The 27,589-nt window shown below is 39.4% G+C and overlaps 1 protein-coding gene across 3 annotated transcripts; it reads left to right on the top strand.

Annotated features, from left to right (window-relative positions):
• Window positions 1-1,859: 1,859 nt before the first annotated feature.
• ACTL6A (actin like 6A) lies at window positions 1,860-27,439 on the top strand. 3 transcript variants are annotated; one of them, XM_025373860.1, is made up of 15 exons: window positions 1,937-2,143; window positions 4,494-4,495; window positions 9,181-9,257; window positions 9,424-9,598; window positions 13,834-13,934; window positions 14,840-14,937; window positions 16,670-16,764; window positions 17,068-17,174; window positions 17,268-17,357; window positions 21,203-21,264; window positions 21,462-21,576; window positions 21,706-21,786; window positions 23,807-23,902; window positions 25,865-25,951; window positions 26,957-27,437. In XM_025373860.1, the coding sequence occupies exons 4-15, from the start codon at window positions 9,448-9,450 to the stop codon at window positions 27,035-27,037; spliced, it is 1,164 nt and encodes a 387-aa protein (XP_025229645.1). In that variant the 5' UTR covers window positions 1,937-2,143; window positions 4,494-4,495; window positions 9,181-9,257; window positions 9,424-9,447; the 3' UTR covers window positions 27,038-27,437. The 3 variants fall into 3 exon arrangements, with proteins under 3 accessions (XP_025229631.1, XP_025229639.1, XP_025229645.1); XM_025373846.1 differs by lacking the exon at window positions 4,494-4,495 and having other exon boundaries at window positions 1,860-2,095; window positions 26,957-27,439; XM_025373854.1 differs by lacking the exon at window positions 4,494-4,495 and having other exon boundaries at window positions 1,860-2,143; window positions 26,957-27,439.
• The last annotated feature ends 150 nt before the right edge of the window (window positions 27,440-27,589 follow it).

The following is a 27,589-nucleotide window of genomic DNA, read 5'->3' as shown; positions in this document are numbered from 1 at the left end:
TGGGGAGATCACGGCTTACTGTAGCTTTACATTCCCGGGCTCAAGCCATCCTCTCACTCTAGTCTCCAGAGTAGCCAGGGGGCATGTACCACCATACCCAGATAATTTTTAAATTTTTTTGTAAAGACGGAGAGGGGTGGGTAGTCTCCCTGTGTTGCCCAGGCTGGTCTTGAACTCTTAGCCTCAAGATCCTCCCGCTTGGACCTCCCAAAGTGCTGGGATTACAGGTGTGAGCCACCATGCCCAACCTGTCACACATTATTCTTTAAAATTTTTTAAAAAATAATTTAAAAACAGAAATAATCATTCTTAGCTCATGGTCGTAAAAAAAAAAAAAAAAAAAGGCAGTCTTCCCACCTGCTTCCCTTTTTCCCCACCTCCCCTCCCCGCCCCACACACAAAAGATGATTTGGCCCTAGTGCCTTAATTTGCTGACATCCGCATTATCTCACTGGGTTAATAGGGCTTTTCTAAATGATCAGATATACTGTGATTATATTGTCAAGTGAATGGGAAAGAGTTTTCCCGCTAGCCTTGTTTCCCACCCTACTGCCTCATCACTGTCTGCCACTCTGCTGCCACTGAGACTGATGGGGTTTTAGTCAATTGTTTCTGAGGTTAAAAGCAAGCTCTGCGTGTCTAGACTCTAGACATATCAACTTAAGAACTGCTATCAATTATAAGGATAGGCAACAATCTTACGGGTTTGAGCGCTGGAGTGTCCTGATTGGGTTTGGTCGTTTTTACAGATGAAGCTCCGTTGATCAAGAGTGGCAAAGAGACAGAGCAACAAGTTGCTGCAGTAATCCGGGGATAAAGGAAGGTGATCTGGACTAGGCTGGTAGAAACAGGGGACTAAGACAGGCTGTTTATAGGATGCATATTTAGGATTGGGTGCTTGCTTGAATGAAGATTGATTAGCTGTTTTAAATACCTCTCACAGGATAAAATAAAGTTATTTATTTTTATTTATTTATTTATTTTGAGACAGAGTGTCGCTCTGTTGCCCAGGCTGGAGTGCAGCGGTGCAATCTCGGCTCACTGCAACCTCCACCTCCTGGGTTCAAGCGATTCTCCTGCCTCAGCTTTCCAAGTAGCTGCGACTACAGGTGTGTGCCACCACGCCCAGCTAATTTTCGTATTTTTAGTAGAGACGGGGTTTCACTGTGTTGACCAGGCTGGTCTCGAACTCCTGACCTCGTGATCTACCCGCCTCGGCCTCCCAAAGTGCTGGGATTACACGCGTGAGCCACCACACCCGGCCTGAAATTTTTTTTTTTTTTTTTTTTTTTTAAGAAATTGATTTTTTAAATCGTTTTTAAAGCGCTACCTAGGTTTAGCTGGGATAATGCATCATTTCATTCTTCTTTTACTTATTAATAACCATTTTAAAAATTGCAAGATCCTATCAATTTGTCTGATTTACTGATTCCCCTATCCCAAAGTGGAGCGCAAAATTTTTATTTCTTCAACCTAAAAGTTAGTTTAAAATACTTTTTCTGAAGAAAAAAAGAAAGAAATCCGCATTGCCCACAGTCACTGGACAGGAATCTCAGCGTGGAGACACACGTTCAATTTCCAGAAGTCTACCTTCCCCTACCCAGGTTCCCGCCGCTCCTCAGCGCCCAGCCGCACCTCTTACGCCCCTCCCATGCTTCCCTCCAGCCTTCCTCCTTCTTCTCCACTGCCTCCGCCCACTCTCTCGCCCACCCGGGAAGCTCCGCCCGCTTCAGCTCCGCAACCCAACTCCTTCTGTCCGGCTGTCGCTTTCCTCTTTCCCCGCCCCCATGGCTGCCTTCGATTGGCTAAACCTGCTGGGCCGCGGCGGGATGCGGCGCAGCCGCATTCTGATTGGCTGAACGTAGGCCTGGACCCTCGTGATTGGCTGATAGGAGGAGACAGCAAGTGTAGCTGAGCTCCTGGGTGTGTGGACGCCGCTTTGTTGCCTGAGGGGGGTGGCGGTGGAAGTTAAGGGAGTCAGGGGCTATCGCTTCTCGGGACTCGCAGTCGCGGCCACTGCAGTCACTTCTCCAGTTAGCCCTTAGGGTAGGGGTCGCGCCGGCAGCAGCCATGAGCGGCGGCGTGTACGGGGGAGGTGAGTGAGTGCGGCCGGAGGAGAGAGCGCGCGTTTTCGGCGTGTGGGGTTTGTAACCGCCGCTCCCAGCCCTCCCCTCTTCGGCGTTCCCTTCCGGTTTCCCCCTCTCGGGACCCCGGCCTCCCCGCCCCGTCCCCGCCCCACGCTCTGCCCGCCCCCGGAGCCCACCAGGCTCGGCCAGCGCCTCGTGCGCCCTGGAGTGGCAGCTCTCTGTGGCCGGTTCCTGCCTCTGCCCCCGGAGAAGCAGGGTTTTGGGATGCACGCTCGTTTCTCTAGAGAGCCTCGGGGCTGGGCGGGAAGCTCAGTCCAGCCGGCCGCCGGGCCCCGGCTTGCGTTACCGCCCCAGGGTCGCATCTCCACGAGTGCCTCCTGGACTCGGCTGTGTCGGGGCGCATGTGCTCGCGCCTAAACTTGGAAGGTCCCGGCGGTTTGCAAGCGTGGACGGAGGGTTCCCAGAGCGTCTCATAGGTGGCAAAGCGAGCCTCAAGCCGTAGAACTGACTAGGGAAGCGGCGGCCACTTAGGGTACTGCCTCCTCCCTGTCTGTGCCCCATGCGCGAGCTGCCTCACCTTTCAGTAACTCCTGCCTGTTTGTTGGCTGCGGAGTCTCCAGAGTGACTCGTGGGCGGGTCTGTTTGAGATTAATTCAGGAGCACGTGTAGTTTAAGGATGCCCAGAAAGTTTGCCGGGGTCCTAGGCGTCTTGTTTTTTCACTTATCCTTGATTAGACTGTGGTGTGGCAGAAAGATTACCAGGTGCGGGGGGTTACGTACCTGAGTTGAAATATCCGCCTCACTGTTGAGCGCTTTGGTCTTGGGCAATTTACATAACTTTCCAACTTCAGGCCTCATTTGTGGAATAATTCCTAGCCGATGGGGATGGGCGTGAAGGTTAAATGAAATAATGCTACATTTGCCACTTAAAGTCTGGTCCATGGACCAGCAGTGTCAGCATCACCTGCAAGCCTGTTAGAAATGCAGAATCTCACGCGTCATTCAAAATCTACTGATTTAGAGCCTCCATTTTTGCAAGATCTGCAGGTGAATCAAAACACTGATACATATAATTAATGTTTTGGGTTGTGTTTGATGAGTTAGAGACCCAGAAAACAAATCCAGACTATTGCTATTGTTGCTGTGTCTAGTAGTGATGCTGTTTCTATAAAGGATGTCATTTTACAGGTAAGATACAACAAAAATAAGATTTTTCCTTCATGTTCCCCAAGAAAATCACATCACCCCTAAACTTGGAAGGAGAAAAACATTTAAATCCTCAAAAAAGAAAAAAAGCCTTTTTAGTAGAATAGAGGTTCAATTCTTTTTTTTTTTTTTTTGAGACGGAGTCTCGCTCTGTCGCCCGGGCTGGAGTGGGCTGGAGTGTTTACGTCATTCTCCTGCCTCAGCCTCCCGAGTAGCTGGGACTACAGGCGCCCGCCACCTCGCCCGGCTAGTTTTTCTGTATTTTTTAGTAGAGACGGGGTTTCACCGTGTTAGCCAGGATGGCCTCGATCTCCTGACCTCGTGATCCGCCCGTCTCGGCCTCCCAAAGTGCTGAGATTACAAGCTTGAGCCCCGGCGCCCGGCCGAGGTTCAATTCTTGAGGATTTTTATACACTAGAAATTGCATCCTAGGTTTTAAACATCCAGAACTCTGTGGTTCTTTCTACTAAGCCTCCTGCCTCCCATTGCCACTCTCCTACTTAGGGTTCATGGGGCTTGATTTTTAATGAAGCAGGGTACAGGAATTAGATGTATCTCCCATCCTGAAAAAGGAACAGATGTAAAATTCTAAGAATTTAGAGTCTTAAATTAAACTTCCACCATATCCAGTTTACTAATTAGGGCAGGAAAATGAGCTGATATGTTGGATTTTTTTCTATTTCACAAAAATGTTTTTTGAGCACTATGTGGCAGGTATAGGCTGTTGTCATCAAGAAGTTCAGTCTTGTAGATGAATCCGTTAGGTAAATAGACACCATATTTCACCGATTCTTAATTGTACATTTTTCCCACATTTAAACAGCTGAAGCTGGAATATGTCTTTTTATTGTTTGTTTGTTTTTAATAGAGACGGGTCTTGAACTCCTGAGCTCAGGCAGTCCTCCTGCCTCAGCCTCCCAAAGTGCTAGGATTACAGGTTTGAGCCACTGCCCCCAGCCAGAATATGTCTGAGTAGTGCTGGCCTGGCAGAGTTTTAATTGCCATATTATTTTCTTAGTGATGCCGGAAATAGTGGTGCATCATGTGGTTGATAGCATCTTATATTGATCAGAAATGGTAACTGTAATTCAATGAGAGCTGTTCATTGATAACAATATGTAGAAGGGGCCAGGTGCGGTGGCTCACACCTGTAATCCCAACAACTTGGGAGGCTGAGGTGGGCGGATCACCTGAGGCCAGGAGTTCAAGATCAACCTGGCCAACATGACAAAACCCTGTCTCTACTAAAAATACAAAAATTAGCCAGGCATGGTGGCACATGCCTGGAGTCCCAGCTACTGGGGAGGCTGAGGCACAAGAATCACTTGAACCCGGAACTGCACTCCAGCCTGGGTGACAGAGCAGGACTGTATCCTAAAAAAACAAAAACAAACATATATATATTTATATATATTTATATATGTTATATATAATTTATATATATAATTATATATATAATTTTTATGTTATATATTTATGTTATATATATTTATATGTTATATATTTATGTATGTTATATATATTTACATATGTTATATATATATAGTGCAAAGGTAGTTCAGAGAATAAAGTTATTGATTCCATGTGGTGGAGTCAAGGGACTTTACAATAGAGGTAATGGGGATGATGGAGGAGGAGTGGAAAGGGACAACATATGCAAAGGTTAGCTGAGAGTATGTGGTGTGTTCAGGAGATGACATATTACCCAGTAAGTCAGTGTATGAGGCAGGAAATGAGACTGCTACCAGATACTGCTACGCCTTGAATTTCAACTGGCTAGAGTGATTTAAATTTTATCAAATTCAATGATGAGAAACCACGGAATGATTCACCCCCTTATTTTTGTTGAAGGATTTATGTACCAAAATAATGACAGTTACAATATTGAAAGATCACAGTGCAGCAGTTGGAAGGGTAGATTTAAGAGGCAAAGAGGTGGAGGCACGGTATCTGTAGGGAATTGTAGTTTCCCTGTTGAGATAAGAGCTTGATTGAAGGCAGGGGCAATGGTATTTAAAAGGAGGGGATTTGAGAAATACTTAGCAGAAATATTTGGCAGAACTTGAAAGATGGAGGTGTTCACAACAACTCTCAGCTTTTTGCCAATGTGGACTGTGGTCAGCAATGTGTTAGGCAATGCTGAGATGAGCAGTGCTTCAGATGTGTTGAATTTGAGATACCCATGAGACATCAGATACAATTATGTTGTACAGTAAAAAGTTCAGGATATGGATCTAGACATTGGTTAGAGCTGAGACAGAGAGAGAGAGAGAGAGAGTTTTGAGATTGGAATTACCAGTATTTAGGTAGAAGTTGAAGCTATAGGAGTACAGTATATTATCCAGGAAAGGGTAAATTAGGGAAGGGGCTCCTAACATGGGGTTTGTGGCCTTCCCAAAGTTTTCATGGTAGAACTATATTTTATTATAATTGGTTTCTCTTATAAACATTTAAAAACATTCTAAGAAGGGATTCATAATTTCCTAAACTGTGTGTATTAGTTTGTAGGTTGCCATAATAAAGTACCACAGTCTGTGTGGCTTAAACAACAGAAATTAGTTTTCTCACAGTTGTGGAGGCTAGAGGTAGATCTTAGTGTCAGCAGAGTTGGTTTCTTCTGAGGTCTCTCTCTGTGCGTAGATGGCTATCTCCTCCCTCTGTCTTCACATGGCCTTCCCTCTGTACAAGTCCAAGTCTGAATTTTCTGTGTTTTTGTTTTTTTGTTGTTGTTGTTGTTTGTTTTTTGAGATGGAGACTTGCTCTGTCACCCAGGCTGGAGTGCAGTGGCACAATTTCAGCTCATTGCAGCCTCCGCCTCCTGGGTTCAGGCAATTCTCCTGCCTCAGCCTCCCGAGTAGCTGGGACTACAGGTGCACACCGCCATGCCCAGCTAATTTTTTGTATTTTGGGTAGAGTTGGGGTTTCACCATGTTGGCTAGGATGGTCTTGATCTCCTGTTCCGCCCGCTTGCCTCCCAAAGTGCTGGGATTACAGGTGTGAGCCACCATACCCAGCCCGAATTTTCTCTTAAAAACATCAGTTATACTGGATTAGGACCCAATCTAATGATTTCATTTTAACTTAATTACTTCAGAGATTCTGGTTTCACTGGGCATGGTAGCTGACATCTATAATCCCAGCACTTTGGGAGGCCAAGGTGAGTGGATCACCTGAGGTGTGGAGTTTGAGGCCAGCCTGGCCAACATGGTGAAACCCAGTGTCTACTAAAAATATAAAACCTAGCCAGGCTTGGTGGCCAGCAGATGTAATCCCAGCTACTCAGGAGGCTGAGGCAGAAGAATCTCTTGAACCCAGGAGGCGGAGGTTGCAGTCAGCTGAGATTGTGCCATTGCACTCCAGCCTGGGCGGCAGGAACGAAACTCTCTCTCAAAACATAAAAAAAAATAAAATAAAATAAAAGTACAGAATAAAGACTCTGGTTTCAAGTACAGTCACATTCTGAGGTACTAGGGGTTAGGATTTTGACATAGGAATTTTAGAGACACAATTCAGTCCACAACACTGTCACAAGGGTCCATAACACAGAACAGGTTAAGGGTTCCTAGTGCAGGGCAAAAGATAAATCCTTGAGGAACAGAAGTTGAAATTTTTGGTTAACTATACAATTAATTCATTTAATTAGGATATCTCTTTACCCAGCATTCTGGTTAATAAAAGTATTAAATGTTATCAACTCCTGTTCATTGCTATACTTACCATTTGTACTCAAGTTTAGGTGCTGTGGTGAAAACAAATACAGTGTTCTCCTTTTAAGGATCCCCTAGTTTCTGACAAAATAATTTGGACCAGAGAATTTTACAGGGTTGTGTTAATTATCTTGAGAAATGTAACAAATACATAAACTTTCTTTTATATTAGAAATTTAAATGTGTCTTTGTTTTATTTGAGTAAAAACGAAAGGCTGGATGCGGTGGCTCACACCTATAATCCCAGCACTTTGAGAGGCCAAGGCAGGTGGATCACGAGGTCAGGAGTTTGAGACCAGCCTGGCCAATATGATGAAACCCCATCTCTACTAAAAATACAAAGATTAGCTGGGCGTGGTGGTGCACATCTGTAGTCCCAGCTGCTCGGGAGGCTGAGGCAGGAGAATCAGTTGAACCCGGGAGGTGGGGGTTGCAGTGAGCCGAGATCACACCACTGCACTCCAGTCTGGGTGACACATCAAGACTGCGAGTCCAAAAAAAAAAAAAAAATCATTCTGCAAAGATACTATCTCTTAACTGATATTTGCAAAGTAATGGGTTTACTTTTAAAATTTTTAAGAAGTTTTTGAAATATTTTAAGCATACTAAAAATATATAAACATAAAAAATATATAAATATATGTTTGTATGTGATATTACGGTAATATTACTATAAGTTTGTATGTAATACAATACTATATTCACCAGTGAGATTAAATAGATGTCATATTTTGCCATATTAATACCTCAGATATTTTAAGAATAAAAATGTTAATTGATACAGATTTCCTCTCTCCCACTTCTTCAGTTCAGGTAACCACTGAACTGAAGTTGGTATGTAACATTCCCAGACCCCATGCGTATTTTCTTTTCTTTCTTTTTTTTTTTTTTTTTTTGAGGGGTGTGTGTGTGTGTGTATACATATATAGTTTTTTGGTAACTAGCTTTTAAAACTAAGCGTTCTTTTAGATTTATTGATGCTGACATATGTAGATCTAGAGTGTTCATTTGAACTGCTGTACAGGATTCCATTGTATGAATATACTATTGCTTATCTATTTCACTACTGAGAGACCGTTAGATTATTTCTGCCTTTTCCTATGGCAAGCAGTGTATCAATTATAATAGCAGCTTACATTTAGTGTGTGAGTTTTCTAAGACTTCATATACATGAAAGTATTTAATACGTTTAATCATTAGCGCATCCTGTGAGGTAAGAGCTATTATGTATATTTTACATGTTAGGAAACTGAAGCAGAGAGGTTAATAAATTGCTCAGTTCTTGTAGCTGTTGAACATTCTTGTACATGTCTCCTTGCAACCTGTATGAGAGAGTGTCTCCAGAATAAATAAGTGTAATTCTATGTATGCACAATTTCAACTTTAGTAGATGTAACTAAATTGCCCATAGTGGTTGTCCCACTTTGGATAATAAATTATAGAATCACCCTAGTTGATGGTGGAGGGAGGTTACTGGTATATTTATTAGCCTGATTCATTCACCTCAGGGTAATCTATGGCTAACTGCATCCCCTCTACTAAAAGTCACAGCTCCTATCAGGTAGCCCTCCTCATACAACTTTCTCTCCAGATTCGGATAACAGTAATTTCTTCTTGTTTCTTCAGTTTGAAGAATGGCAATGGATCCATTATTATTAGTTATCATTATAGTACTGGGGTACTGTACTGTTCCTTCTGGTTGTCCGTATTTCACCTATATCTTTGCAAATAATTCCCTTTAATAAGTAAACTCAAATTACCCAGTTTTAGTGTACCATTTCTTAACTGATTGAACCTCTACTGAAATACGGTGTAAATTAAAATCATTTAATTAAATGATTCTTTAAGGTGTATTTGAAACTAGGTTCAAGTGAATAATAATATGAATATAATTGGGTTGAGTGCAGTGGCTCATGCCTGCAGCACTTGGGGATGCTGAGGCAGAGAATTGCTTGAGCCCTGGAGTTTGAGTCCAGCCTGGGCAACATAGTGAGACCTTATCTCTACAAAAAAATTTTTAAAATTTGCTGGGCGTGCTGGCATGCATTTGTAGCCCCAGCTACTTGGAAGATGAGGCAGGAGGATTGCTTGAGCCTAGGAGATTGAGGCTGCAGTGAGCTGTGATTTTCATGTGATACTTCTGCAAGCTGTTAATGCTAATTATCTTTTAATCTTTTCAGATGAAGTTGGAGCCCTTGTTTTTGACATTGGATCCTATACTGTGAGAGCTGGTTATGCTGGTGAGGACTGCCCCAAGGTAAGTGTAAAGTTAGAGTTAATTGGATATGTAGAGCTATTCATGTAAATTAAAGTCATGCAGAAATTCTAATTTAAAACAAAATATAATAAAATACATTAGTTGGGGGAAAAATGCCTCCTTGATAAAAGGTGAAACTTGTGTATCATATTTCTGACTCTTACAGGTGGATTTTCCTACAGCTATTGGTATGGTGGTAGAAAGAGATGACGGAAGCACATTAATGGAAATAGATGGCGATAAAGGCAAACAAGGCGGTCCCACCTACTACATAGATACTAATGCTCTGCGTGTTCCAAGGGAGAATATGGAGGCCATTTCACCTCTAAAAAATGGGATGGGTAAGATGTTTTCCCCATGGAATTGATTATAGAGTATACATGTTACAGTTTACATATAAAGTAGTAGCTTCCTATAAGTTAAACATCAGCCATGGTTTTTTTTTGTTTTTTGTTTTGTTTTTATTCCACAAACTGATTTCAGACACTGAGAATATAAAGATACATAAGAAATGTTCCTTTTCCTTAAAAGCTTAGTTAGGAGAAATAGATGTATGTGTATATACAAATAATGGTACACTGTGATAAGTGCTACAATATAGGTATATGCAATGAGCAATGGGATTAGAGAGGAGAGGTATTTTACTCTAGTGTTGGGAGTCAGTGATGGTTTTCACAAAGGAGGTAACTTGTGATGAATCTTGATCAATGAATAAGAATTAGTCTGGCTGAAAATTGACAAATGGGATCTAATTAAACTAAAGAGCTTCTGCACAACAAAAGAAACTACCATCAGAGTGAACAGGCAACCTACAGAATGGGAGAAAATTTTTGCAATCTACCCATCTGACAAAGGGCTAATATCCAGAACCTACAAAGAACTCAAATTTACAAGAAAAAAACAAACAACCCCATCGAAAAGTGGGCAAAGGATATGAACAGACAGTTCTCAAAAGAAGACATTCATACAGCCAACAGACACATGAAAAAATGCTCATCATCACTGGCCATCAGAGAAATGCAAATCAAAACCACAATGAGATACCATCTCACACCAGTTAGAATGGCAATCATTAAAAAGTCAGGAAACAACAGGTGCTGGAGAGGATGTGGAGAAATAGGAACACTTTTACACTGTTGGTGGGATTGTAAACTAGTTCAACCATTATGGAAAACAGTATGGCAATTCCTCAAGGATCTAGAACTAGAAGTACCATATGACCCAGCCATCCCATTACTGGGTATATACCCAAAGAATTATAAGTCATGCTGCTATAAAGACACATGCACATGTATGTTTATTGCAGCATTATTCACAATAGCAAAGACTTGGAATCAACCCAAATGTCCATCAGTGACAGACTGGATTAAGAAAATGTGGCACATATACACCATGGAATACTATGCAGCCATAAAAAAGGATGAGTTTGTGTCCTTTGTAGAGACATGGATGCAGCTGGAAACCATCATTCTCAGCAAACTATCACAAGAACAGAAAACCAAACACTGCATGTTCTCACTCATAGGTGGGAACTGAAAAATGAGAACACCTGGACTCGGGAAGGGGAACATCACATACCGGGGCCTATCACGGGGAGAGGGGAGGGAGGAGGGATTGCATTGGGAGTTATACCTGATGTAAATGATGAGTTGATGGGTGCTGACGAGTTGATGGGTGCAGCACGCCAACATGGCACAAGTATACATATGTAACAAACGTGCACGTTATCCACATGTACCCTAGAACTTAAGGTATAATTAAAAAAAAAAAAAAAGAGTCTGGCTGACAAAGCTGGGTAAAGCAGAGGGACCAGCATGTGTGAAGGGATGGAATTGTGAAAGAAGCTTATGTGCTTAAAAATGTAATACAATTAAGTATGCTTGCAGCATTGGGCTCATTAGGGTCAGTAGCAGGAAAGGTAGGCAGGGAGCAGTCATAAAAGGGCTTGTAAACCATCCCAGGGTTGTATTAAGCTAGTTACTGAAGGATAACCCCAAAGGAATTTAAACAGATGTGATATGCTCGTATTTGCCAGCTGGAAAGATTAATAGTAATATGTAGTCTAGATTGGAAGGAGACACTAGAGACGGAGCTCAATAAGGGAGGTAAGAGTCCAGATGAGAAATGAAAAAGGTTTAAACTCTTATATAACGCTGGTAGAGATTCTGAAGGGACTTTCAGGGTAACCAGGAAACAAATGGTACTAAACGATCGAGGGAGTGAAAGCAAGAGAGAAGTTGAGAAAGTTTCCTAGATTTTTGGTTGGAGTAACTCTGAACAGAGAGTACCATGCATTGAGATAGGAATAGAAAGGGAAGAAGCAAGTTTTATGGTTTTAAAAGGCATGGTTGGCCATGCGCGGTGGCTTGCGTCTGTATAATCCCAGCACTTTGGGAGGCTGAGACTGCGGGTGGATTGCTTGAGTCTAGGAGTTCGAGACCAGCCTGGGCAACATGGTGAAACCCCATCTCTACTAAAAATACAAAAATTTGCCAGGTGTGGTGATACATACCACCTGTAATCCCAGCTACTCAGGAGGCTAAGGCATGAGAATCACTTGAACCCAGGATGCAGAGGTTGCAACTGAGATCCCATGACTGCACTTCAACCTGGGTAACAGACCGAAATTCTGTCTCAAAAAAAAGAAAGAAAAAGAAAAAAGCGAGGTTATCAGGGATACTCCAAATCACTCTCAGGTTCAGTTACTCACCAGCAAGACTCCCTCACAGGACTCAGCATATGGTTGTATTCACAGCTAAGATTTATTGTACTGAAGATTCAGATTCAAAACAAAATCGACAAAGGGAAAAGGGACAGGGGATGATGAAGTCCAGATGCAAGCTTCGGAGAGTTTTCTCACAGTGGAGTCACACAGGATGTGCTTAATCCCTCCATCAACAAGTTACAACCTGTGTTATCTTCCAGGAGAACTCTGAAACTCAGTACCCAAGGATTTTACAGAGGGCTGGTTATGTAGGTACCATCTACCTGGCATGTAACAAAATTTTAGATTCTCAGAAGGAAAGCAAGTGTTCAGAACCAACCACATTGTACAAACAGTGTAGGTATAGCGAGCTACTTTTGCCATTTAGGGACAAGTTTTATATGAACATAGGGAACTGTTTGCCAATCGTGTTTCCAGACACCAGCTAAGAGTGAGCCTTACAAGCAGGCCTTTCTCAGGCTTGCGGTGTTAACTCTTTCATGTAGAGTAAGTAAATGGGTTCACTAAGTTAAAAGTGCTTAGAACATCCAGGTGACAATTCTGTAAACAGGGGAATAAAAGATTATAAGAAAGATTTTAAGACATGGAGTTGCGTTTTATTACTCTGAAAAAATTTGGAATATGGGAAGAGGATTGAAGATGGAGTTCTTAGTAAAAAACGTGTATATTTTAACCAATAGAGAATAAAAGGTACCCTTGAAGGAGAATGAAAGGGAACAATTAGGGATGTAGGAAAAAATTCAAGGGAAGAATAAGAAAAGAAAAAGTTTCTGGAACATAAAATTCCATTTATTCTCAGTGTTTTCCGCTGTGACATTGAAAGCTTTACACTAAGAAAGAAGTTAAAAAAATCCAGGTGGGCCTGTGGAAATATATAATTAATGACATTTTTTCTTTGGGCTGCAGTAGAAAAGTTTGTAAACTCTTGTGAAGGCAATACTGTTATAATTTAGAGAAGTCAGATGAGATTAAAAATGTTAAGTGTCCATGAATTTGCCTAGTAGAAGGTCATTCGTGACTGGGGGCGGTGGCTCACACCTGTAATCCCAGCACTTTGGAGGCCGAGGTGGGTGGATCACCTGAGGTCAGGAGATAGAGACCAGCCTAGTCAACATGGTGAAACCCTGTCTCTACTAAAAATGCAAAAATTAGTTGGGCATGGTGGCGGGCACCTGTAATCCCAGCTACTTGGGAGCCTGAGGCAGGAGAATTGCTTGACCCCAGAAAGCAGAGGTTGCAGTGAACCGAGATTGCGCCATTGTACTCCAGTCTGGGCGACAGAGTGAGACTCCATCTCAAAAAAAAGAAGGTCATTAATGACTTATGTCAGTAGTTTTAATGGAATGTTTAGGTGGAAGCCAAATTGAAGACAGACGTTCTTCTTTGAATTTTTAACATGTCTTTTAGTCTTTTTCCAAATAGATTGTAAGCTTTTTTGAGTGTTGGGTCTAGACCATACAAATCTTTGTTGTTTTTTTTTTTTTTAAACCCAGCAGTAGTATCATTTAGAAGGCCATATAATTCTTCTGTACTTCCTGTTATTCTGATCACATTCTGGGCCTCTAATAAGTATTTATTGAATTGAATAACATTTACTTGGTATTTTAGGTCTGTTAGATTAATTACATTTGGGATAGGTCTGGGGGCTGGAGGGACCAAAAAGAAGTTCTATATATCTAGAAGACAAAGGTAATCTTTATATAAAGTACTGTGGTATGAAGTTGATCTGTAAAATTAGTAGGTTCTGTATAATACGGTATTAATTGTTAAGTCACAGAAACAATTTCTCAAAATATGTTGTATTCATCTTCAACTATGCATTGTTTCCAAGTTACTAATCTTATATTCTAGTTGAAGACTGGGATAGTTTCCAGGCTATTTTGGATCATACCTACAAAATGCATGTCAAATCAGAAGCCAGCCTCCATCCTGTTCTCATGTCAGAGGCACCGGTGAGATAAACATTTTCTTTTTCATGTTTCTGTAGTTGTTTTTTTTTTTTTCTTTTTTCCTTTAGTTTTCTACTCATTTGATGACTATTTTTCTATAAAGAGGCATAGAAATTCATATTTTGAATTTGAAAATTAGGGAAAAAGATTAATTTTTTAATACTATTGTAACTTTCATTTTACTATTCTGATAAAATATGCAGAGAACGACAAAACACACTAATGAATTCTTGTGGTTATTTATGTATTTCTAGGGATTTAACATTTTATTTCCTAGGACTGCTTCCCATTTTGAATTACGAATCATTTCTTGTGCCCCAAGGGCAGCATATATCTACTTTATTCAAGTTTCCAAGAGAGAATTGAGATGTTGAACAAGGGCTGGAAATTTCTGGACCAAAGTCTCTTGTGAAATACATTTGGTACATAGACAGAAACGACCCAGAAAGCAAGCATAATGGTCATAAATTATCAGTATCTTATTGTTGCTAACTTATAGTTTCTTTTATGAATACCATCGATAAGTGGGAGAATTTGGTGGTCTAAAATTCATACTTAGGATTTGGATTGACCATATTTACTCTTTAGATTTAATAATATGTTTATAAGAATACTGATTTCCTCATATGTGGAAAAGTCTGTAATTCTAGAATTTATAGAAGCAATTTTATTATTAAAGAATTTTAATTCTTATCTGATTGATTTGTTAAATTTAATCTACATCTAAAGAAATATAGAGGTTTTGTTTTTATTTTTGTGAGATATTATTATGAAAGATTATTTCCCATGGTATTTTTTGCTGTTCTTACTGTTTTATTTCTTTGTTAATATAGTGCTAGATTTTATCTGGAGATAAATCAACTTTTTAATTCTTAATAACTTGCATTTCTTTTTCCCCTCTTCTCAAGTGGAATACTAGAGCAAAGAGAGAGAAACTGACAGAGTTAATGTTTGAACACTACAACATCCCTGCATTCTTCCTTTGCAAAACTGCAGTTTTGACGGCGTATCCTTGAAAGAGTAATACCTTTCCTCTTGAAGTGTATACCATACTACTGAATGTGATAACTCTGGCAGAAGACATAAGCCAATTATTGCTTGTTCAGAAGTTTTTTTTTTCTCTTTTCTCTTGCTTTTTAGCTATTCATCTTTTGGTGTTTCTCATTAGAACTGATGATACACTAGAAAGTATGAGGGAAATAAAGTAACACTCAAATTCTGAGTGTTAAGACGTTTTTGTTTTTAAGAAGGTGCATGTGGATAGAAGGCAATATTTTAACCAGTTGGCTTAGATGAAATGAAAGATTGCCATTTTCTCCCTCCCTTCCAATATCACAGAAAACTGGAAATTGGCTGTAAATTCATTCCCCTTCAAATTTAGTCAGTCATCAAGTCCCACCTATTCTTTCCTGCTATTTGTTTCTCTCTTTCCCACTGCCACAGCATTAGGTGGAAGCTATTTCCAGGATTACTGAAGCACATCCTCTTGTCTGCCCATTCTTTACACTGTTGATCTAATAATCTTTCTATTTTTATTTATTTATTTATTTGGTAGAGATGGAGTTTCACCATGTTGCCCAGGCTGCTCTCTAACTCCTGGACTCAAGCGATCTGCTTGCCTCAGTCTCCCAAAGTGCTGGGATTACAGGCATGAGCCACCATGCCCAGCCTCTCATAATCTTTCTAAAGTGCTAGTCTGCTTTAAGCTAGAATCATCTTCTACATTTCTTCCTTTTACTTTCAGACCGTACTGAGGTGCTTGCAGTTCTCTGACCTCGCTGTGTTCTCTTGCCTCCTGGTCTTCCCACATGCTCCTACTCTTGCCCATATTCCCTTCCCCATAATTAACAATTGGATATCCCAGGAATAGGTTTCTCTTTTACACCACCACCTTCCCTGGGACATCGTGAGCTTTTCTTTTTACAGCTTTATTGATCATCTACTTCACTAAACAGGATAACCTTCAGGGAAAAGGCAGTTTTGGTGCACCATTGTGTGTCTACTGTGTTAAAGGAATTTTAGTGCCAGGTGAGCAGCCTCCCTCTTTCCTCCCTCCCTCCTTATTAAGCACCAGACTTAGTAGACACCTAATAGACGCTCAGTAAATATTTGATGAATGAGTGAATGCCCCTACTCCTAAACTTCAGTTTAGTATATTCAGGTAGTATAGGCCTTCTGCAGCACAGAATGTGGAAAATGGGATCTGCCAATATTCACCAACTGTGGAATTCACCTGGCATAGTTTTCCCGCCCATTGAGTTAGAGGAGATAGGAACTGCCATATGGCTTTGCCAAACTGCTGAAACAGCTCCTCTTCAATGCTATGTGAGAATGGTTATAGTCCCTAGCTCAGTTGTCACAACCTCCGACTGTTCTTACCAAGTTTCTGTACATTTTGTTAAATAAATGCATCTCAGTTTGTTGTAAGCGCTTTGATCAGTCTCCAGAGACTTTCAATGATTATGTTAATTTTGACCAGCTTAATAGTAGCTGTTTCTAGGATAAAAGTTTCCCTGAGTTCCTGATACCTCCATTCTAGAATTCCTGCCTCTTGCTATTTGTTCTTAAGCCATAAATATTATTTTATACCAATTTTTATCCCTGGATTCACTGTAATACATTTTTAACTATGAGATAGATGTTTAAGAAATAGTTTCTGAAATACAAGAGCCTGCCCTTTACAATAAACATTATTTTAGCGGCCTTGATACTTTCTTTTCCTTAATGTTTTAAACTAGATTTGCTAATGGTCGTTCTACTGGGCTGATTTTGGACAGTGGAGCCACTCATACCACTGCAATTCCAGTCCACGATGGCTATGTCCTTCAACAAGGTAAATGTATTTAACCAGGATACACTGAGATGATTTTAGGTGTTATGAGGACGCACATAATGAAATAAAATGATGAGTAGCACTTTTAAAGCATATCAGTTTCTGAATAAGATCATTTTTAAGTATGTTAAAAATCTTTAGTATATAATGTGTATTTAAAACTGATGCATTGCTTTATTTATGTGTTGAAGGATAGTTCATTTACCTGAAAAAGTTACTCATATAAATACACCCGTAGGGGAAATTCGTTCTAGGAAGTTTGGACTTAACTGCTCTCTTAGCCTTGTCTCATCTGTTTCATAGGCATTGTGAAATCCCCTCTTGCTGGAGACTTTATTACTATGCAATGCAGAGAACTCTTCCAAGAAATGAATATTGAATTGGTTCCTCCATATATGATTGCATCAAAAGTAAGTATTGAATTTTCTTTCTAGAACTTACCTCTAGCTCCCCCACCCCTATGAAATGAACTCCATTAACCTAGCATCTCTTGGTACTCTCAGGAAGCTGTTCGTGAAGGATCTCCAGCAAACTGGAAAAGAAAAGAGAAGTTGCCTCAGGTTACAAGGTCTTGGCACAATTATATGTGTAATGTAAGTAACCCTCATTCTCTTTACAAAAATGTTATAGGCTTTTTGCGTGAGTGTTAAAAAAAAAGTTATATATAGGCTGTAAATCCTTGAGTAAAATATGAGCACTTTATATTTTCAAGCTCTTTTTTTAAATTACTAAATATATTTTGAAGATTAAATAGAGCATGATCTCAGGATTACACTCTATATTTTTAATGATACTTTACTAACAAAAGAGCTTTGCTGTGAGAGGCATGCTTTTCATATTTGCCAAACAAATGTCTTTGCAAATCACTACATATTCACTTGGATTACTATGGTGAGACCTGGAAGGAATTTTGGTTTTATGCTATTCTGAACATTTTTGACTGAGAAAATGGTTTTAGGTTTTGGAGAGGCCTACTAGTATGTCTCAGTTATGTTCTGTTTCCCAGCATCAGTCAGCCATATCAAAAATGTGTTTTTGTTCAGAACAAGGAACCCATGAGAGATTCTCTACTAAAAACCCATCTCTGAACATATGGCTTACTGATGCGGAAGAGGTTAGTAAAACAACCTGACACCACAGATACACCTTAATTTCTTTTTGTTTTGTTTAAAAAAACTGTTATTTTAGGTTCAGGGGTACATGTGCAGGTTTGTGATATAGGTAAACTCGTATCACGGAAGTTTGTTGTACAGATTATTGTCCCCCAGGTACTAAGCCTAGTACCCAATAGTTATTTTTTCTGCTCCATTCCCTCGTCCCTCAGGGAGGCCCCACTGTCTGTTGTTCCCTTCTTTGTGTCCATGTGTTCTCATCATCTAGCTCCCACTTGTGAGACCGTGCTGTGTTTGGTTTTCTGCTCCTGCATTAGTTTGCTAAGGATAATGGCCTCTAGCTCCATCCCTGTTCAGACATGATCTCATTCTTTGTTTTTTTTTTTTTTTCACTGTGGTCTGTATATACCACATTTTCTTAATCCAGTCTTCCACTGATGGGCATTTAAGTTGATTCCATGTCTCTGCTATTGTGAATAGTGGTGCAGTGAACATACGCATACATGTGTCTTTATGATACAGTGCTTTATATTCTTTTGGGTATATACCCAGTAATGAAATTGCCGGGTCAAATGGTAGTACTGGGCCAGGCATGGTGGCTCACGCTTGTAATTTGAGAGGCTGAGGTGGGTGGATCCCTTGAGCTCAGGAGTTAGAGACCAGCCTGGGAATCATGGCAAAACCCTGTCTCTACAAAAACAGAAAAATTAGCTAAGTGGGGCCAGGTGCGATGGCGCACTCCTGTAATTCCAGCACTTTGGGAGTCCGAGGCGGGTGGATCACCTGAGGTCAGGAGTTCAAGACCAGTCTGGCCAACATGGTGAAATCCTGTCTCTAAAAATATTAAAAAATTAGCTGAGTGTGGAGATGGGCACCTGTAATCCCAGCTACTTGGGAGGCTGAGGCAGGAGAATTGCTTAAACCCAGGAGATGGATGTTGCAGTGAGCTAACATGGTGCCACTGCACTCCTGCCTGGGTGACAGAGTGAGACTCCATCTCAAAAAAAAGAAAAAGAAAAATTAGCTAAGTGTAGGGGTGTGCACCTTTAGTCCCAGCTACGTGGGAGACTGAGGTGGGAAAATCACCTGAGCCCTGGGAGGTCGAGTCTGCAGTGACCCGTGAGTGTACCAGTGCCCTCTAGCCTGGGTAACAGAGTGAGAACCCACCTCAAAAAAGAAAAAAAAAAACAAATGGTAGTTCTGTTTTTAGCTCTTTGAGGAATTGCCACACGGCTTTCAACAATAGTTGAACTAATTTACATTCTCACCAAAAGTGAATAAACTTTCATTTTTCTCTGCAGCCTTGTCAGCAGCATCTGTTATTTATTTATTTTTTTCAAGACAGAGTCTTGCTTTGTTGCCCAGGCTGGTGCGCAGTGGTGCAATCTCGGCTCACTGCAACCTCCGTCTCCCGGGTTCAAGTGATTCTCCTACCTCAGCCTCCCGAGTAGCTGCAACTACAGGCGCGTGCCACCATGCCCGGCTAATTTTTGTATTCTTAGTTGGCCAAGGTGGTCTCGAACCCTTGACCTCATGATCTACCTGCCCCAGCCTCCCAAAGTGCTAGGATTACAGGTGTAAGCCACCGTGCCCAGCCCTATTTTTTTACTTTTTTTATAATAAATAATAGCCATTCTGACTGGTGTGAGATGGTGTATCATTGTGGTTTTGATTTTCATTTATCTGATGGTCAGTGATAGTGATCTTTTTTTCATATGCTGTTGACCGCATATATGTTTTCTTTTGAAGTGTCTGTTAATGTCCTTTGCCCACTTTTTAATGAGGTGGGTTTTTTTGTTTAAGTTTTTTATAGAAGCTGGATATTAGACCTTTGTTAGATACATGGTTCGCAAATATTTTCTCATTCTGTAGGTTGTTTGCTTACTCTGTTGATAGAAATTAATGTGTATCCAGCAAAAGAAACTAAGAGTAAAATTATATAAGTCATAATTACTATGAGAAGGATCACGTCTAATAGGTTTTTTAAAAATTATATCATATATATTTATATAATGTATATATCGTGTGTATATATATACATATTATATATATACACACATATGTATATATACGCACACACACATATACATATATATATATATATATTTTTTTTTTTTTTTTTAAAGACAGGGTTGGCCGGGCACGGTGGCTCACACCTGTAATCCCAGCACTTTGGGAGGCCGAGGTGGTGGATCACTTGAGGCAAGATGTTCAAGACTATCCTGGCCAACATGGTGAAACCCCGTCTTTAGTAAAAATACAAAAATTAGCTGGGTGTGGTGCTGAGTGCCTGTAATCCCAGCTACTTGGGAGGCTGAGGCAGGAGAATTGCTTGAACATGGGAGATGGAGGTTGCGTTGAGCTGAGATTGTGCCACTGCATTCCAGCCTGGACAACAGAGCAAGACTCTGTCTAAATAAATAGAGCAAGACTCTGTCTAAATAAATAAAAATAAAATAAATAAATAAATAAATACAGGGTCTCTCTCTCTCTCTCTCACCCAGGCTGGAGTGCAGTGGTGCAATTGTAATTCACTGCAGCCTCAAACACCTGGGCTCCCCCTGCCTCAGCCTCCTAAGTAGGGAGGACTACAGGTGCACACCACCATGCCCGGCTAATTTTTTATTTTTTATTTTTATAGAGACAGGGTCTCACTATGTTGTCCAGGCTGGTCTTGAACTCCTGGCCTCAAGCGATCCTCCTGTCTTGGCCTCTCAAAGTGCTGAGATTACAGGCATGAGCCACTGCACCCGGCTCTGACAGTTTTTGCACCTAAAGATAAAGATTTTGTGTGTGTGTACATGTAATATATGAGGAAAAATTAGGATTACTCATTTTTCCTAGATATTAGACAAGATTTTTCTAGAGGTCATGTTAGTTCATAGCATTTTATTAAACTGTTTTATACTATGTACAGTCATTAAAAGTTGCGTAAAATGTGATGTATATGCACATGTGTATATGTAGGTAATGAAATCTTGCTTCTAATCTAGCTTATTTTTAAGAAGAAAGTGGTGTTCTGAAATTGGTTTTGTTATGCAGGACTGTGGTGCAGGGGTTCCTGCACCTGCAGTTGTTTATCTCTCATCGTTTCATAACTGTTGTAACTTAAATGTGTGTAATTTAGCTTCTAATGCAAATATTTAGAATTAGGTTTCTTGATACTCAGAATTCTTGTTAGGTAGATTAATACTGTTGAAATGATTTACACATCTAGAAACATGGTCCAATTTCATTCTGAAAAGTATTTAAAATATATTATAAAAGTATAGATTACAAAGATAAATCTCAACCTTGTTTGTTAAACTTTTTTCTTTTACTCATAGTGTGTTATCCAGGATTTTCAAGCTTCGGTACTTCAAGTGTCGGATTCAACTTATGATGAACAGTATGTTTTTTTATTTAAATTGTATACTTTATAAATGAGGAAAGGATTTGTTTAGAAAACATAGAAAGTACTTAATTGAATAATGTTTAAAATATTCTCATTCCCATTTTTTTACAAGTTGATAATTCCCTAGTAGTTTATAATTTTGAAGAGAATTATTTTTGTCTTTTGTGTAATACTGTTTATCATGTTTTCAGAGTGGCTGCACAGATGCCAACTGTTCATTATGAGTTCCCCAATGGCTACAATTGTGATTTTGGTGCAGAGCGGCTAAAAATTCCAGAAGGATTATTTGACCCTTCCAATGTAAAGGTATAAAAGCTTTTCATAATTAGCCTGGCTTTTCCTATATAGGTAAAGAGCTTTTGTGGCTAAAATGTTTTGGATATGCTTTACTGTATGAAGAGCCTCCATGTGACTACTTGTTTTCTTTTGTTGTAGGGGTTATCAGGAAACACAATGTTAGGAGTCAGTCATGTTGTCACCACAAGTGTTGGGATGTGTGATATTGATATCAGACCAGTAAGTGCCAGTCTCCTGTTATGGTTTAAAGGTACCTTTTAGGGGATTGAAATGCCCCCAAATCATTGTTAGGTTGACAGTGACCTAATGGTTGTCAATGTCATTGACTTTAAAGTTCATTTTATAACAGTATCTATAAAAAGATGAAGTACTAGAAAAAGAAAAATGTGCAACTCTAGAGCTATGGTGTCCAGTTTTGTAGCTACCCTCCACATGTGGCAATTTAAATTAAAATAAGTAAAAACATAAAACTCAATTCTTCAGTTGTAATAGCCTCATTATAAATGTGGCTAGTGGCTGCTGCGTCAGACAGTGTAGATATAGAACATTTGCACCATCACAGAAAGTTCTGTAGACAATGCTGCACTAGAGATTTCCTGAAATGTGGCAAACCAAAATATGTATTGTTGGTGATTTTCTTACAGATAGTACAACTTCTACTTTTATTTTTCAGGAAGGTGTGGTTTAAATGGTATGAGTAACTTTTACATGAAGTTTATTTTAAATGATCTTCATATTTTTTGTGCTTTGTCAGGTTTTAAATACTAACTCCATATTATATACTTCACTCATTATCAGTGATAGGTTCTTGGAGACTGAACTTTAAGTGAAACAATGTACAGTAAGTCCTTGAAGGACATTGTTTCAGGAAAAAAATTGGTTTTGTTACATGTCATTTTGTTGAAAGTCAGTTTCCAAGGTCATATTGATAACATTGAGGACTGACTTTATCTTATTTAAACCTAATTCAGCTTCTCACCCACACACTGCCTAGATTTTGAATAAATTAATTTGCTTAAAGCATAGTGCTAATAGCTACTATGTTGTTCAAAAAAGGCTTTGAGTGGCTATGAAAATCATACTTTATTTTACCTTTATTTCACCTGGTAACCTGGTAGGCATGTGATGTTTCTAGGACAATAGTAATATAAGTTTGGGATGTTTTTTAGTGCAAATACAATTCCACCTTTGGGGGAAGGTAATTGAATTGAAGTATATTTATTGCAACAGTGATAACTTTGTTTTTAGTGAAATTTCTCCCTTTAACTAATGAGATACTTTTGCATTCTATTTTCTACTTCAAAACTTAGATGATTTAGACATTTGAAATACGTTTTAAAAATAGGAACTTATCCACTAAAACAGGTTGACATTTAACTTTCTGATGCATACATGCAAATTCAAAGTAAATATAAGTAGTAATTTATTTTTATTTGGGGAGGCCTTAGCATGTGTGTTTTGGAAAAGCTCCCATGTGCTTCTGATGTATATATACCTCTGCAAAAGAGAAAGGTAGCAATCATTTTGGCCAGGAATATGTTCAGTTTATCATTGTCTGTCACAATCATAAAATAATCTGTCTAATTTTGAATATCCTAACTTCCAGATGAGCATTCTTTTTCAAAATATTTGTAATTTTAATTTTTGGCTGGTGGTTGCTATTAATATTTCCAGATGACCATTCTAAGATAAAGTCATTATAGAATGTACTTCTAATTAAATATTGGCAGCTATCTGCCAAAAAAATTATGATTTTTAGAATGATTCCTTTAAGTTAGTGGTTCTTAAAACTTCATGCACATTAAAATAATCTTGGGAGTTAAAAACCATGCCTGCCAGGCACAGTGGCATGTAGTCCCAGCTACTTGGGAGCCTGAGGCAGGAGGAATGTTTGAACCCAGGAGTTTGAGGCTGTGGTACACTATGACTGTGCCTGTGAATAGCCACTGCATTCCAATGTAGGCAATATAACGAGACCCTGTCTCTAAAAGTAATCTTGCCTGGATCCCATCCCCAGACATTTTTATGTAATTGCCCCTAGGAATTTGTGTTTTAAAAGCTCCTTAGATGAGTTGAATGTACAGCTAGGATGGAGAATCAATGGATTAAGCTATTAGGTCTATATAATAGTAAAACATTTCCAAAAAATGAAAGGGAAGATTGTAGTAGCGCACATTTTTGTTGTATTTAAAACTTTTGGAAACATGTGGAACTGATTTTTCTTGTATTTTTATCCTAGGGTCTCTATGGCAGTGTAATAGTGGCAGGAGGAAACACACTAATACAGAGTTTTACTGACAGGTTGAATAGAGAGCTGTCTCAGAAAACTCCTCCAGTAAGTTCTGTTTGTTCTTTAATGGTATTCTTCAGTCATATATTTCCTCACTGATGGTGTCATTTTGTAGATAAGCATTCATTTTTCAATAGATACATGATATTTTGTATGTGCCTGGTATAGTATCACTAAAGTTAATATCCTTTAACCAAGTTTTCCTAGTTAACATCTATTAGTTTCTCTTAAATTATTTGAATCTCATTTATTAACTTAATATTTAAATATGGATAGTTTGCTAGGCACTAGTCCCTGCACACCAAGGGCTCAGTCTACTAGGATGGTTAGACATGCAGAAAATGATGACTGTAGCGTGCTAAACAATTCAGTATGTCATGGACCAGGTGCTGTCGGGAACACCAAGAAGCCACTACTTAACTCGCTAGGAGTATCAGAGAATAGCCTCATGAAGAAGCTATAGTTTGAATGAATAGTTCAACTCATTACTAATTTATGAAAGGATATCTAGATGGAGGGAATAAAACCATTTACAAAAATATTAAGAGAAGATGGGTATGTTCCAGTAATTCAAAGTAGTTGGCTTCTAGTCTTTACATAAGTGGGGAAAGCAATGTGGCTAGAAAGATGGATTAGTTTCCTAGAGCTGCCATAACAAAGTACATGTTGGTGGCTTAAAACAGAAATTTATTGTCTTATAGTTCTTGAGGCTAGAAGCCTCAAGGTGTCAGTGGGGCTGTGTTGAATCTCTAGGGGAAAATACTTCCTTCTTCACAGGATAAAATCTAGCAGTGGACTGATGAGCTCATATGTTTGTTTTAGAAAGATCAGTGGGTATATTGTAATAACTTTTAAGAGAATAGAAAAACTCGGTTTGAGAAGGTAATTTATATAGTACTTCAATAACAGAATGGCAGTTATAATCTTTTAACTTTAAATTTAAAATTTTTATTGGCTGGATGCGGTGGCTCATGCCTATAATCCCAGCACTTTGGGAGGCCGAGGCAGATGGATTACGAGGTCAGACCAGCCTGGCCAACATGGTGAAACCCCATCTCTACTAAAAATACAAAAATTAGCTGGGCCTGGTGGCGGGCATCTCTAATTCCAGCTACTCGGGAGGCTGAGGCAGGAGAATTGCTTGAACCCGGGAGTCAGAGGTTGCAGTGAGCTGAGATTGCGCCACTATACTCCAGCCTGGGTGACAGCGCGAAAGACTCCATCTCAAAAAAAAAAAACAAAAACAAAAATTAGCCGGACATGGTGGCACGTGCTTGTAATCCCAGCTACTTGGGAGGCTGAGGCAGGAGAACTGCTTGAACCCAGGAGGCTGAGGTTGCAGTGAGCCAAGATCATGCCACTGTACTCCAGTCTGGGTGACAAAGCAAGACTCTGGCTCAGGAAAAAAAAAACAAACAAAACTTCAAGTGGTTTTTTTGTAAGGTGTTCTGCACTAAATATTAAATTTTAAAACCCTTATTAGTGGTTACATATGCCTTAACAATGTCTATAAATCTGTATATTTAATAGTCTTTTAGCTTCCCATATAAAAGAATGTTTTACATATGCCACATTTCTATTATTACAAGTGATATCTAAATATATAGGCACACAGTTGACATCTGCCTTGTATTTTCTAAATTCTTGGAGATCTAGAGCATACGTGAATTATAATACTAATCATTAGATTGATTTATTGATTGATTTGAGATTCGTTATCCTATTTCAAAATTACCGTATTTTAATCAGTGTTTGAACCACAGGGAGCCATTCAGAAGTCTGTCAAAATTGAATTTCCTGGCTGGGTGCAGTGGCTCATGCATGTAATCCCAGCACTTTGGGAGGCTGAGATGGACCGATTGCTTGAATGCAAAAGTTGGAGACCAGCCTGGACAATATGGAGAGCAAGACCCTGTCTCTATTTAAAAAAAAAAAAAAAAAGAAAAAAAAATTTCCTAAGTCGAGTCACAAGATTTGATTGAACTAATGCATATTCTTCTATTTCAGAGTATGCGGCTGAAATTGATTGCAAATAATACAACAGTGGAACGGAGGTTTAGCTCATGGATTGGCGGCTCCATTCTAGCCTCTTTGGTTAGTAGATGAGCTACTTTGCAAAAATGTTCTTACTGAATTATACTAAATTTAGTAAAAATACAAAAAACAATTCCAGTGCTTCATTTGTCTTTGCATTTTATAACTGTCAAATGAGCGGAGGACCTAATAGAATAACCAGTTTTATGTGTTCTGATATAATAAAATGCCTCTTTGCCTAATTAGTGGACATCTGTCAGCCTAATTTCAATGTCCTCTCTCAAACAGAGGTGGAAATATGTTAACATATGCATGCCTCTTCTAATTATACCCCCATTGGCACTGGTCAGGGCTTGTCTGGAATGTATTTAAAATCGAAACATTCCTTCTCAAGTTCTGGTCATTCCCCAGTTTACAGTGAGGTCTAGGAAGTCAGGAATTGGTTCTTGGAGCAAATGGTGAAGTCATGGTGCTGTGTGTAAGATGTTTCTTGGACTACCATCTGCCTTGAATAAGGAGAAAAAAATCCTTATACTTTTCTGCATCCTGGACTTACAGCATCCTCCCCCTTTATATACTGTATATATACACACCATATATACTGTTCTGGAGTATGGTTCTGGAGGAGGACAGAAATAATCGAGTACTATTTTGGGAGGTGGGACTCTTAAATGAATTATTCAAAGTTTAGGAGTTATGAAAATAAGATATTAAAAGAAAAAAAGGCTGGTGCAGTGGTTCACACCTATAATTCCAGCACTTTAGGAGGCTGAGGCAGGAGGATCACATGTGCCCAGTAGTACAAGACCAGCCTGAGCAACATAGTGTGAGGCCCCATCTCTACAACAATTACAAATTAGGCAAGGTGGCATGCCCCTGGAGTCCCAGGCTGATGTGGGAGGATCCCTTGAACCAAGAAGTTCGAGGTTGTTATGAGCTATGATCACGCCATTGCACTCCAGCCTGGCTGACAGAGCAAGACCCTCTCTCAAAAAAATAAATTAAGAAAAGCCATTTCTAGTAAAAAGTAAGGCATAATTATATAAATTTCTTTCCATTTTACAGGGTACCTTTCAACAGATGTGGATTTCCAAGCAAGAATATGAAGAAGGAGGGAAGCAGTGTGTAGAAAGAAAATGCCCTTGAGAAAGAGTTCCCAAGCTTCTACCTTCCTTTATCACCTTACGTTTCATAGCTTTAGTATACTCAGGAAAAGAATGACCATCTTTTGTAGAATGTTTATACATTTTTGCATATTTCAATTTCCACTTAAATTTTTTAAAGCTTTAACTGGCTCTATAAATTAAGATAAGTTTGTGCTTTCCTTGAAATGCACTTATTCTTATTACAAGCATTTTTATAATTTTGTATAAATGTCTATTTTCTCTAAATATTTTGCTTTCAGTAAAATGCTTTCCAACTCTGTTTAGTATATTAATTACCAGTGGATTGGTAGAATTGCTTTTTATTGACTAGTAAAAGTTACTGCCTATCCTTTTTACCTTAGGCTTATAGAATTAAATAAAAATTAGCCATTCCAGAAATAAATTTTGGACTGTGGTGCACTGTGACTTACTACTTTAAGGACTGAATGTATTTATCATTATTTTGAAGCAGTACCCACATCCTCTTCATATCCTATTAACAACAGAGGTAAAATTATTACTCAAATTCAGTTATTGCCTTTGCTGTGGCAGT

The sequence above is a fragment of the Theropithecus gelada genome, chromosome 2 (assembly GCF_003255815.1).
Source record: "Theropithecus gelada isolate Dixy chromosome 2, Tgel_1.0, whole genome shotgun sequence".
Taxonomy (NCBI): Eukaryota; Metazoa; Chordata; class Mammalia; order Primates; family Cercopithecidae; genus Theropithecus; species Theropithecus gelada.
This window is presented reverse-complemented; position numbering and strand designations above follow the sequence as displayed.

Excerpts from the sequence above, each read along its gene's own strand:
- ACTL6A (XM_025373846.1), top strand. The coding sequence starts at position 2,071 with ATGAGCGGCGGCGTGTACGGGGGAG. Across the intron at positions 13,935-14,839 it reads TTCTCATGTCAGAGGCACCG|TGGAATACTAGAGCAAAGAG; the intron begins GTGAGATAAACA and ends CCTCTTCTCAAG. Across the intron at positions 25,952-26,956 it reads GCTCCATTCTAGCCTCTTTG|GGTACCTTTCAACAGATGTG; the intron begins GTTAGTAGATGA and ends TCCATTTTACAG.